Genomic DNA, 13,448 nt, shown 5'->3' with positions numbered 1-13,448 from the left:
CATACAACACTATTCACAAATGCAAATTATAGACATGCTATATAGTATATACCGTACAATGGAATACTGTATACAGTACAGAAAGTTACCTTTAGAGAAGGTCAGTGCGCGGTGAAAAGACAGGACCAGAATTGTGCACGGTGAGCATTTGCTCTAATTGCAAATCGCTGCTCTTAAACCAAATTACAATTTTTTTTTAAAAGCTGAAACTTAAGCTTTCACTGTGTGTGTGTGTGTGTGTGTGTGTGTGTGTGTGTGTGTGTGTGTGTATGTATATATGTGTATATATATGTATATATGTGTGTGTATGTATGTATGTATGTATGTATATATATATATATATATATATATATATATATATATATATATATATATATATATATATATATATATATATATATATATATATATATATATATATATATATATATATATATACACACACATAATATAAAAATATATATATATATATATATATTATATATTGAGAAGAAAAGGAGAACAAATGATCAAAGCCCAATAAAGATAAAAATCAAATTTATACAAGAAGTGATTTTTTATTATTAGCAAGTGTTATCACAAGTATTTCAGTGGACACAAATTATGCATCATATATATCATATAAAACTCAAATTTATACAGCGGAGTTGTGTGGTTGTGACCACCAATAGCATATCCTGTTATAATATATATCCTCTAGTCATACTCATAGTATCTATATTAATGTGATAGAGGGTATGTTAATCAAAAATATCCAGCATATGTGTCTATATATATACTAATAATTTCTATAGAAATAACTTTTACAAATAGTCAGCAGGGGTCACTATTTTCCAAAATTACCCAATGGCCAATAGCGAAAAGGGGACCTCTGCGTCATAAACTGGATATTGATGAAGCGTGAGAGTAGAAAGAGACCGCACTCAATCTGCTGTGAAGGATATCTTTATTCAAACACGTGCAGAGTGGAGGGCTGGAGACACACTGTGAGCTGGCTCCTCAAGAATGGACGACAGCTGTTTCGCCCAAATTGGGCTTCCACAGGTCCACATGTGGAGCTACGGCTACACCCCTTTTAAAGGAGTGCTCACAGATTGCCCCAGACCACATAAAAACAAATAGGAGATTTGTGTATGCATATAAAATACATGTATCCATTTCCATGCATGAAATTACAACAAATTTAAACATATAAAAGAACACACTTAAATAAAATGAAGCAATGGGTGATAGACAGGCAGAACTATCATAGGAACACAGATAGATCCACACGATCGTTTAACCCTTGGGGGCCCTGTGCCCCATAATTAATAATCAACCTAGCCTCCTCTTGTAGCAACAATTTGTGCAGGTCGCCCCCCTTCAAAGGGAGGGAGACCTTTTTAAGGCCGGCAAAACGCAAAACATCGGGGTCACCATCATGACAATCCTGGATATGGGAAATTAATCTGGGAGAACCTTTCCCTGATGTTATCGAACTGTAATGTTCCCTGAATCGCACATATAAGCATCTTATAGTCTTGCCTATGTAGAACCTGCCACAAGGGCAGAGCACCACATAGACCACAAACTTGGTTTTACACGAAATGAATTGATGGACAGTGTGCAAGTGCGGGCCGACTTGTACGGAGCGACCTTTTAAATGCTGGCTCCAAAAACGACACTGACCGCACCGGTAATTCCCTGGTGGGCAGCATTTGTCTAGCCAGGTTGTCGAATTGGTAAGTCTGTTCCTCACAAGTCTGTCCCGCAAATTGCCGCATCGTCTGAACGATACCAAAGGATTGGACATTGTCCTATCAGATAAAGCCGGATCATTCCTCAAGATGTGCCAATTTCTGCAAAGAGCAGTTCTAATGGCATGCTCCAGAGGTCCAAATTTGAAATTAAAGACAAACCTACCCAAATTGTCAACACATTTTCTGGTGCGGTTTTTACGGACAGACGTGGCGCCGTCTGATCTAGCTCTCTCACAGGCTGAATCAATCAGTTTTTTTGGGTAACCTCTTTGATGCAATCTAATCTTCAACTCCTGAGATTGTTGAAAAAAAGATTCCTCTGAACTGTTTGCTCTACGTACTCTCAGGAATTGACTGTAGGGCAAACCCGTCTTAATGTGGAGTGGGTGAGCACTTTGATAATGAAGAAGGGAATTAGATGCCGTCGGCTTTCTGAACAACCTTGTACAAATATCGCCCTCCTTGATAGAAACCTCAATATCTAAAAAATTGAGAGTATCGCCACCATATGAGGAAGTAAAGGACATATTCATGGTGTTACAGGTGTTAAGATAAGACACGAAATCTGCAAAAAGGACCTCAGTGCCAGCCCACACTATGAATATGTCGTCCACATACCTCAAAAAATGGCGAATATATTTCAAAAAAGGGTTGGTGTCAGAAAAAACATATTTGCTTTCAAAGGAGCCCAAAAAAATATTGGCCATGGCACAAGAGACAGGGGTACCCATGGCGGTACCCCTGCACTGCAAGTACCAACTGTCCAAAAACATGAAAGCGTTTTTAGATAAAACGAAATCAAGGGCTTCCTCAATGAAACTGCAAAACAACGCATCTTTTCCAGTCTGCGCCACCAAATCCCTGAGGGTATGTGCGCACGTTGCTTTTTACCTGCTTTTTACCTGCTTTTTTGCTGCTTTTTCTTCTGCGCTGTTTAATGCCAAAATGGATGTGTTCTTCTATTCAAGCAAAGTCTATGGGAATTTGGGTTTCTTGTTCACACTATGTTGTTCAAAATGCTGCCTTTTTGTGGCAGAACTTTGGTCAAAAACTCAGCTTTTCAAAGAAGCAACATGTCAATTGTTTTTGCCATTTGGGTTTTGCACTGCAAAGCTGAGTTTTTGACCAAAGTTCTGCCACAAAAAGGCAGCATTTTGAACAACATAGTGTGAACAAGAAACCCAAATTCCCATAGACTTTGCTTGAATAGAAGAACACATCCATTTTGGCATTAAACAGCGCAGAAGAAAAAGCAGCAAAAAAGCAGGTAAAAAGCAACGTGCGCACATACCCTAACAGTCTGTATACCCAAATTCAAGATTTTAAGAAATCTTTGGTGCGGTTGCTGGACAAATACGTGGGGCTGGGTTTTCTGTCTCGCTCACAGGCTGATAAACTAATTCCTCCTTTTCCTACAAAGCCCCACTGGTATTGCATACCAAAGATACATAAGAGCAGGGATAATCCACCGGGTCGCCCAATAGTGGCTGGCATCGGCTCTCTTACAGAGCCTTTGTCGCACTATTTGGATTGGCTGTTAAGACCAATCATGAGTCATATCCCCTCTTATGTTAAGGATAGCAGTGATTTTTTAACACTGCTAAAGGGTATGACATGGCAGGAGGGCTTTGCTTTAACCTCGATTGATGTGGAGAGTCTGTATACCCGCATTCCTCAGAATTTGGGTATACAGACTGTTAGGGATTTGGTGGCGCAGAATGGAAAAGGTGCGTTGTTTTGCAGTTTCATTGAGGAAGCCCTCTAATCAGCGATACCATACTAGATATCAAGGCTAATAGACAATCCCATATATTATGGCATTATAGAATTCTCATAAAAGTAGATTTAACAAGTGGACAGCAGGGGTCGCTATACCATGAATATTGACTAGTGGTCAATGTATAGCCAAGAAAGACCTATATATCATGTGCTAGATATCCAGCTATATATATTATACGATTTATGCCCTGTTTTGATATAGTCCTGGTTTCTAATTGAATTACTATATATGCAATATCAGAATTTATGAAAATGTAAGAATGTATTCTACACTGCTGGTTTGTGTTCTTAATAAATATATATATATATATATATATATATATATATATATATATATATATATATATATATATATATATATATTCTGTATGTGTGTGTATGTATTATATTTATATGTATAGTAATATAAAGCTATATATATTATATGTATTATAATAATTCTATATATGTATAGTAATATAAATTTATATATATTAATATATTATAATTATTTTTATATATATATATATATATATATATATATATATATATATATATATATATATATATATATATATATATATATATATATATATATATATATATATATATATATATATACATATATATTATAATTTTGTTAGAGATATACCGTATTTTTCGCTTTATAAGACGCACTTTTGTTCCCCCAAATTTTGGGGGAAAGTAGGTGCATCTTATAAACCAAATATACGGATTATATACTGCAGGGTCCAGGGGAGGTGGGGAGCGGTGCTGGGGGGCTGGTGAAGCTGCGGGAGGGAGCCTTTGATCTCCTGCTCTCGCTCATATAATATGCACAGCCGCTGTCCATCACTGTGGTGCTGAAACCGCACCGTGGCGATGGGCTGGGGGAGCGGCGCATATTATATCTGACTGTGCCCCTTTGATGGCACATGCCCCCCCCTCCCCTGTGTTAGCTATGGCCCCCATGCTGCTGCCCATAGTAAATAAAAAAACAAAACTCTTTACTTACCCCCTCCTGCGTGTCTCCCCGGTCTCCCTCCTGGTGCTGTGATCCTGCACGTGCCGATCACATGACTGGGACCGTGAACCAGGAAATGAAGGCAGGAGGCCGGTGCTCAACCCCAAGGAGGGGGACACGAGGGAGCACAGCGCTGGAGAAGGTAAGGAAAGAGTTTATTTTACTAAAAGCAGCAGCATGGGGGCGATATCTAACACAGGGGGCCGCGTGTGCCAGCAATAGGGGGCTATATTCAGTATAAGGTGGCCATATCCAGATTAAGGGGGCTAATTTTAGGATGGGGGGGGCTATGAGGCAGGGCTGTGGAGTCAGTAAGCCAAACCTTCGACTCCGACTCCTCAATTTCTCATGCACCGACTCCTACATATATTGCTTATAGTTAGGTGAAAAATGTATTGTAGTGCATGTGTATGTGAACATCAGACATTTAATAATTTCTTCAGCGCTCTATTGGGAGACCCAGACGATTGATTGGGGTATAGCTACTGCCTCCGGAGGCCACACAAAGCACTACACTAAAAAGTGCAAGGCCCCTCCCCTTCTGGCTATACCCCCCCGTGGTGTCACGGGTTCTCCAGTTTTCAAGCTTTGTGCGAAGGAGGTCAGACATCCATGCATAGCTCCACAGATTTTAGTCAGCAGTAGCTGCTGACTATTTCGGATGGAAGAAAAGAGGGCCCATATAGGGCCCCCAGCATGCTCCCTTCTCACCCGTTGATGGTGTTGTAAGGTTGAGGTACCTATTGCTGGTACGGAGGCTGGAGCCCACATGCTGCTTTCCTTCCACATCCCCCTGAGGGGCTCTGAGGAAGTGGGATCCTGCCGGCCTCAAAGCTCTGACGCCGGGCTCCATCCACAGACCCATTTGAACCTGCTGGATACGGAGCTGGAGTACCGTTCAGGGACATGGCCCTGCACCATTACAGGTACTCTGTGTCCCCGTACACACAGGCACAGCACACTCCAGACTTGCTGGGTGTGCTAGTGCGCCGGGGACAGTAATGGGTTACAGTCACTGCAGCTTTGCTGAGTGACTTTGTGTTTTGGGAACTACCGCGCCGGACGCTCCGGGAGCGGCGGCGCGGCTGGGACTTGTAGTTCGCCGGGGACTGGGCGCCGACCGCGCTTTTACGGCGGCGGCGCTTATAAATCCAGTCCCCGGCTTCTGCGGCCTAGTGCCACTTCGTTCCCGCCCCCTCCCTGTCACTCAGGGAAGGGGACAGGCGCTGAGCAATCAGCAGCGCCGAGGGCTGGAGCCTTTTTACATGCTCCAGCCCTCTCACTGCACACTGTCGGACGCCGGATTCCCGCTCTGCCTTGGGGGCACGCCCACGGCCCGCCCCTCCTCACATGAGCTGGGGAAGAAGCCGGCAGCCATTACTGCAGTCCGAGCTCGGACTTTCGGCACCAAGGCAGGACGGTGGCGATCATACACCCGCTTATAGGCGGGCGGTAAGCGGCACACATAGTGCTGACCACAATATAACTGCAGTGTGTACATGTGTTGTTTTTAACTGCATAGGTCGCTATATGCCCGCTTGGGGAGCGACACATCAGCAGCAGGAAAGCAGGTGTGCTAAGGCACAGGCTTTCTAGGCTGCTTGTATTGCACGACTGAGGTGTTCATTTGTGTTTATGCTTATATGCTATACATTGCACTGTACAGTCGCTAGTCTTAGCTATATTTTCCTGGAATGGCTAGACTACAGCAGCAGAAAACCAAGGGTGCTGGGGCACAGGTTTTTTTCTATGCTGCTTGTATTGCATGGGCTGCAGTGTGCATTTGTACTTGTGCTTGTATGCTATACATTGCACTGTATGGTCGCTATTCTGGGTCATATTCCCCTAGAGGACTAGTCTACAGCAGCAGAAGAGCTGGGGTGCCAGGGCACAGGCTTCTATGCTGCTTGTATTGCATGTGCTGCAGTGTTCATTTGTACTTGTGCTTGTATGCTATACATTGCACTGTAGGGTCACTCTTCTGGGCTATATCCCCCTAGATGACTAGTATACAGCAGCAGAAGAGCAGGGGTGCCAGGGCACAGGCTTCTATGCTGCTTGTATTGCTTGTGCTGCAGTGGTCATTTGTACTTTATGCCTGTATGCTATACTTGCACTGTACGGTCACCAATCTTGGCTATATACTTCTAGATAGCTAGTCGGCAGCGGCAAAAAAGCAACACAGATTTTCAGTGCTGTTTTTACTACATGGGATGCTGTTCATGACACCGTCCCATTGTGTGCATGCTCCCCTGTAGCACGTCGTCTGCCGGGGTCTCTAGCACTTCGTCTGCCGGGGTCTCTACTAGTTGTGGCCAAAGAAACCACCTGTCAACCCTGTCCATGGACAGGGACGGAGTAGTCATAATATAGAGACTTGCAGTCCAGACAGGCCATGGGCAATCTACTTGACCAAAAGGCAGCTCTTCAGGGCTTTGATACTGCATCGCTCTCAATCCGGATACACCGGGTGGTAACGCCATACGGAATGATCCTATACCGTCCATCAATGGAAGGTTGGATCTTTCTCCCTCAGCTCCCCCAGTGGAGATAGGAGATGAACAGGAGAAGTCCCTTTGCAGTATCTCACACAGATATTGAGTATTTTTCTGGCCACGCTGACTTCAGAGAAGCAGTCCAGGAACACCACGCTTACCAGATAAGCGTCTTCTCCAAACGTTTTTAGGATGCACGTTATCCCTTTTCCCCTGACGTGGTCAGCGCTGGACCCAGGGTCCAAAGGTGGATTCTCCAATCTCCAGGCTTGCATCTAGAGCCATAGTTGCACTGGAGATGGGGCTTCACTTAAAGATGCCATTCACAGACAGATGGACTCTGGTTGAAATCTGTCTAGGAGGCTATCGGCGTGTCGGTTGCTCCGGCATTCACAGCCGTATAGGCAACCTAACCTTTTCAGCTGTTCTTGCGCAGCTGGCCTTGAGCACAGGGACATCTGTACCGCAGAGGCGTCCGTAACCCCGCAATGTCTGCACTGCGACTTACCCTGTTAATACTGTCCTAAAAGTACAGTCGAGGTTTCGGTCCTTACCAAGCTCCGGCAGGTCCCAATTGTCCTCGTGCAAAAGGGCTACAAAACCTCAGACGGGCTCAGATTCCGGCCGGGCTCAATCACGCCCAAGGAAGGCAGTCGGAGGAACCGCTACCAAGGCGGTCTCCTCAGGACTCTCAGCTCTCTCTCTCTCTCTCCGCATCCGCGGTTGATGGCAGACTCCCCCGCCTTTGGCGACATTTAGCTGCCACAGGTCACAGACCGGTGGGTGACGGACATTGTGCTCACGTGCACAGGACAGTGTTCTGTTCTCGTCCTCCGACTCCATTCTTCAGAACGGCCCCACCCCCCACCGAGCAGATGCCCTGCTGCAGGCGGTGGACGCTCTAAGAGCAGAAGGAGTGGTGATCCCTGTCCCCCCTCAGGAACGAGGGCGAGGGTTTGTACTCCAATCTCTTTGTGGCTCCAAAAAAGGACGGTTCCTTCCGTCCTGGTCTGGTCCTAAAACTGCTCAACGAGCATGCGAACGCCAGGCGGTTCCGGATGGGATCCCTCCGATCCGTCATTGCCTCAATGTCTCGAGGAGACTTCCTTGCCTCAACAGACATCAAAGATGCCTATCTCCACGTGCCAATTGCTACGGAGCACCAACGTTTTCTACGTTTTGTGATAGGAGACGAACATCTTCAGTTCGTAGCTCTGCCATTCAGTCTGGCGACAGCCCCACGGGTGTTCACCAAGGTCATGGCAGCAGTGGTAGCAGTCTTGCACTCTCAGGGACACCCGGTGATCCCGTACTTGGACGATCTACTCGTCAAAGCACCCTCCCTCGAGGCATGCCAACGCAGCCTGAATGTTACGCTGGAGACTCTCCAGACTTTCGGGTGGATCATCAATTTGGCAAGGTCAAATCTGTCTCCGACTCAATCACTAACGTATCTCGGCATGGAGTTTCATACTCTATCAGCAATAGTGAAGCTTCCGCTGAACAAGCAGCGTTCACTGCAGACAGAGGTGCAGTCTCTCCTTCAAGGCCAGTCGCACCCCTTAAGGCGCCTCATGCACTTCCTAAGGAAGATGGTGGCAGCCATCGAGGCAGTTCTCTTTGCGCAGTTTCATCTGCGCCAACGGCAATGGGACATTCTCCGCCAATGGGACGGGCAATAGCCCCCATCCTGGGCAGTGGTCACGACAGATACGAGTCTGTCAGGGTGGGGAGCAGTTTGTCTCCGCCACATGGCTCAGGGGACGTGGACTCAGCAGGAGTCCACCTTTCAGATCGATGTTCTGGAAATCGGGGCAGGGTATCTTACCCTATTAGCTTTCCAGAAGTGGCTAGAAAGAGAGCAGATCCGAATCCAGTCGGACATCTCCACAGCGGTGGCATACATCAACCACCAAGAAGGGACGCGCAGTCAGCAAGCCTTCCAGGAAGTCCGGCGAATCCTCATGTGGGTGGAGGACACAGCATCCACCATATCCGCAGTTCACATCCCGGGCGTAGAAAACTGGGAAGCAGACTTCCTCAGTCGCCAGGGTATGGACGCGGGGGAATGGTCCCTTCACCCGGACGTGTTTCAGGAAATCTGTTGCCGCTGGGGGGTGCCGGACGTCGACCTAATGGCGTCTCGGCACACCAACAAGGTCCCGGCATTTATGGCACGATCGCGCGATCACAGAGCTCTGGCGGCAGACGCCTTAGTGCAAGATTGGTCGCAGTTCCGGCTCACATATGTGTTTCCACCTCTGGCACTCTTGCCCAGAGTACTGCGCAAAAATCAGATCCGATTGCAGCCGCGTCATACTCGTCGCACCAGACTGGCCGAGGAGATCGTGGTACCCGGATCTGTGGCATCTCACGGTCGGCCGACTGTGGTCACTACCAGACCGACCAGACTTATTGTCCCAAGGGCCGTTTTCTCCATCGGAATTCTGCGGCCCTGAACCTGACTGTGTGGCCTTTGTGTCCTGGATCCTAGCGTCTTCAGGATTATCCCAAGGGGTCGTTGCCACCATGTGACAGGCTAGGAAGCCCACGTCTGCTAAGATCTACCACAGAACGTGGAAGATTTTCTTAATCTGGTGCTCTACTCAGGGAGTGTCTCCCTGGCCATTTGCATTGCCTACTTTTCTTTCCTTCCTACAATAGGAGTTAGAAAAGGGCTTGTCGCTCGACTCCCTCAAAGGGCAAGTCTCAGCACTATCCGTGTTTTTTCAGAAGCGTATAGCACGTCTTTCTAAGGTGCGCACGTTCCCGCAGGGGGTTTGTCATATCGTACCCCCGTACAAGCGGCCGTTAGATCCATGGGATCTGAACAGGGTTCTAGTTGCTCTCCAGTAGCCGCCTTTCGAGCCTCTGAAGGAAGTTTCCTTTTCTCGCCTGTCACAGAGGGTGGCGTTTCTCGTTGCGATCACATCGCTTCGGCGAGTGTCTGAGCTGGCAGCTCTGTCATCCAAGGCTCCCTTCCTGGTGTTTCACCAGGACAAGGTAGTGCTGCGCCCCATTCCTGAGTTTCTCCCTAAGGTCGTATCCTCGTTTCATCTTAATCAGGATATCTCCTTACCGTCCTTTTGCACTCATCCGGTTCACCGGTATGAGAATGATTTACGTTTGCTAGATCTGGTGAGAGCACTCAGAATCTACATTTCCCGCACGGCGCCCATACGCCGTTCCGATGCCCTTGTCGCTGGTACGCGCAAGAGGTTGCAGGCTTCTAAAGCCACCCTGGCTCGATGGGTCAAAGAACCAATTCTTGAAGCCTACCGTTCTGCTGGGCTTCCGGTTCTTTCAGGGCTGAAAGCCCATTCAACCAGAGCCGTGGGTGCGTCCTGGGCACTACGACACCAGGCTTCGGCTCAACAGGTGTGCCAGGCAGCTACCTGGTTGAGTCTGCACACTTTCACCAAACATTCTCAGGTGCATACCTATGCTTCGGCGGATGCCAGCTTAGGTAGAAGAGTCCTGCAGGCGGCAGTGATTTCCCCGTAGGGGAGGGCTGTTTTGCAGCTCTAACATGAGGTATTTATTTACCCACCCAGGGACAGCTTTTGGACGTCCCAATCGTCTGGGTCTCCCAATAGAGCGCTGAAGAAGAAGAGAATTTTGTTACTTACCGTAAATTCCTTTTCTTCTAGCTCTTATTGGGAGACCCAGCACCCGCCCTGTTGTCCTTCGGGATTTTTTTGTTGTTTGCGGGTACACATGTTGTTCATGTTGAACGGTTTTTCAGTTCTCCGATGTTACTCGGAGTTAATTTGTTTAAACCAGTTATTGGCTTTCCTCCTTCTTGCTTTGGCACTAAAACTGGAGAACCCGTGACACCACGGGGGGGTATAGCCAGAAGGGGAGGGGCCTTGCACTTTTTAGTGTAGTGCTTTGTGTGGCCTCCGGAGGCAGTAGCTATACCCCAATCAATCGTCTGGGTCTCCCAATAAGAGCTAGAAGAAAAGGAATTTACGGTAAGTAACAAAATTCCCTTCTTTTATGATACAATAATCAATATATTTGGATAGAACATAAAATATATTTATTGGAATACAACTTTAGAACACAAAAAACTAATAAATTGTAAATATATATATATATATATATATATATATATATATATATATATATATATATATATATATGTATATATATATATATATATATATATGTGTATATATATATATATATATATATATATATATATATATATATATATATATATATATATATATATATAATTTGTATTATATATTTACAATTTATTAGTTTTTTGTGTTAAAATATATTTATTGGAATACAACTTATGTTCTATCCAAATATATTGATTATTGTATCATAAAAATAATTAAATGTCTGATGTTCACATTGTACTACAATACATTTTTCACTTAAATATAAGCATTATACTAAATGTTATTATTTAGTAAAATACTCAGCACATTCTGCATTGCACTACTGTCCCCAATTTATTATATATTTTAGGAGTCTGAGTCGGTGCATTTTATACTGACTCAGACTCCACCAAAATGAGCTCCGTCTCCACAGCCCTGCTATGAGGGACATATACTCTATATGATTTGTTAGACGGACACTGGCATTATAAGACGCACCCCATTTATTTAAAAAAAAAAATTCTCTATTCCTTCACCAAATTTGGGGGTGCGTCTTATAATCCGGTGCGTCTTATAAAGCGAAAAATACGGTAGATATAGTGTGTTTGTATATAATACAATTAGTTTTTTTTATAGATATTTTTTTTTTTTTTTTTTTTTTTTATTTCTCGAGTACAACAATGTCTTATACAGCTACTGTGTGCACAGTATTGTCAGTCCTGTGTATTGCATCTATAAGAGCTGAATAGGACTAATGGTGTCAGTTGCGATCCCTCACAACTAATTATCTGTAGTTACATGGAAAACATGCTCCATCTGTCCATGGAATGGCCAAGTAGCAGTAATTGTGGGCTAATGCTTGTTGCGGTGATTACAGCAGTTACTTCGCGTATGTTTAAATGGCGGCCTCTAGGTGATGTGAAGTCGATAGATGCGGCTCCAATGTTCTCCGCTCTGTATTTGCACTGAGAGTGACCGACTTGATTGTGACATGTTGCTGTAGATGGAAATGTTTATCATGTGTAATGCTGGACATGGAATAACTCCTTTTAAGACACTTTTTTCCTATTATTATGCAGCATCTATGCTTGATACTATTGAATGTACGTTTTACAGTCTGATATATATTTTACATTTGCCTTTGTTTTCCGCTTCTAGTTAGTTAAACATGGAAGGCGAGATGGCAGAAGCCATTGTGGAAGATTCTGAGTCGTTCATGAAAAGAAAAGAAACAAAGACTTACCAGAGGCGCAGAGAAGGTGGTGCAGACGACGATGGTTGTGTTTTGGTTCAGGGTCAGACGGACGTGAGTGACGTGGTCAGCGATGTCGGTAGCAATGTACAGATGGTTATGATGGAGCAGCTCGATTCTACGATATTACAGATGAAGACTGAAGTCATGGAAGGTGTCGTTCCCCAAGAGGGCGACCCAACAGTGGACGATACACAGATCATAACCTTGCAAGTTGTAAATATGGAGGAACAGCCAATTAATTTAGGAGAACTCCAGCTTGTCCAGGTCCCGGTAGCGGTCCCCGTTGCTGCGACTTCAGTGGCTGAGCTTCACGCAGCGTACGACAACGACGTGGCCAAAGAAGTCTTGACAGAAGGAGAGCCCATGATCTGTCACACGTTGCCTCTCCCAGAGGGTTTCCAAGTTGTTAAGGTCGGCGCAAATGGTGAAGTAGAAACATTAGAGCAAACGGAGCTCCAGTCTCCAGATGACTCCACATGGCCGAAGGATCCAGATTATGCACCACCCATCAAAAAAATTAAGAAAATTAAGAAAAGTAAACTCCGCTACACAGAAGAAGGGAAGGACGTCGATGTGTCGGTTTACGACTTTGAAGAGGAACAGCAGGAAGGACTGCTCTCCGAAGTGAATGCAGAAAAAGTAGTCGGAAATATGAAGCCCCCTAAACCCACAAAAATTAAAAAGAAAGGTGCAGTAATTTAACTTTATTATTTGTTGAATGGGGGGAAACTGGAATTCAGCCATTGGGCTTTGTTGTTCGCTATGCAATTGCAACAATACTAATGTCTGTTTTATATGCTTGTTTTTTGTAGTAAAATGTTAAGCATGTGAAATCTAATCACCCATGTAATACTCTAAAATATTTCTGCATGGCAGTGTACTAGTGGGGGAAGAGAAGGAAGAAGGGGGGGTTCTTAAAAGGGTTGTCCACTACTTTGACATTGATGGCCTATCATTAGGATAGACCATCAATGTCTGATCGGCCGGGGTCTGACACGCTGTACCCTCACCGATCAGTTGTTCTAGGTTCCAGCGGTGGCAGCAGGCGGCTGGAAATTCTCA

At 45.1% G+C, this 13,448-nt stretch overlaps 1 protein-coding gene across 1 annotated transcript in view; it reads left to right on the top strand.

The window, feature by feature from the left end:
* Window positions 1-13,448, top strand: part of CTCF (CCCTC-binding factor) — a 115,428-nt gene that overhangs the window by 21,288 nt on the left and 80,692 nt on the right. The window contains exon 2 of the mRNA XM_075325890.1: window positions 12,290-13,074. Within this exon, the coding sequence (XP_075182005.1) occupies window positions 12,300-13,074 (775 nt within the window). The 5' untranslated portion in view covers window positions 12,290-12,299. The remainder of the gene's footprint in view (window positions 1-12,289; window positions 13,075-13,448) is intronic.

Source organism: Anomaloglossus baeobatrachus, chromosome 10 (genome assembly GCF_048569485.1).
Source record: "Anomaloglossus baeobatrachus isolate aAnoBae1 chromosome 10, aAnoBae1.hap1, whole genome shotgun sequence".
NCBI lineage: Eukaryota > Metazoa > Chordata > Amphibia > Anura > Aromobatidae > Anomaloglossus > Anomaloglossus baeobatrachus.
The sequence above is the reverse complement of the archived record's forward strand: the minus strand, read 5'-3'. Positions and strand labels throughout refer to the sequence as shown.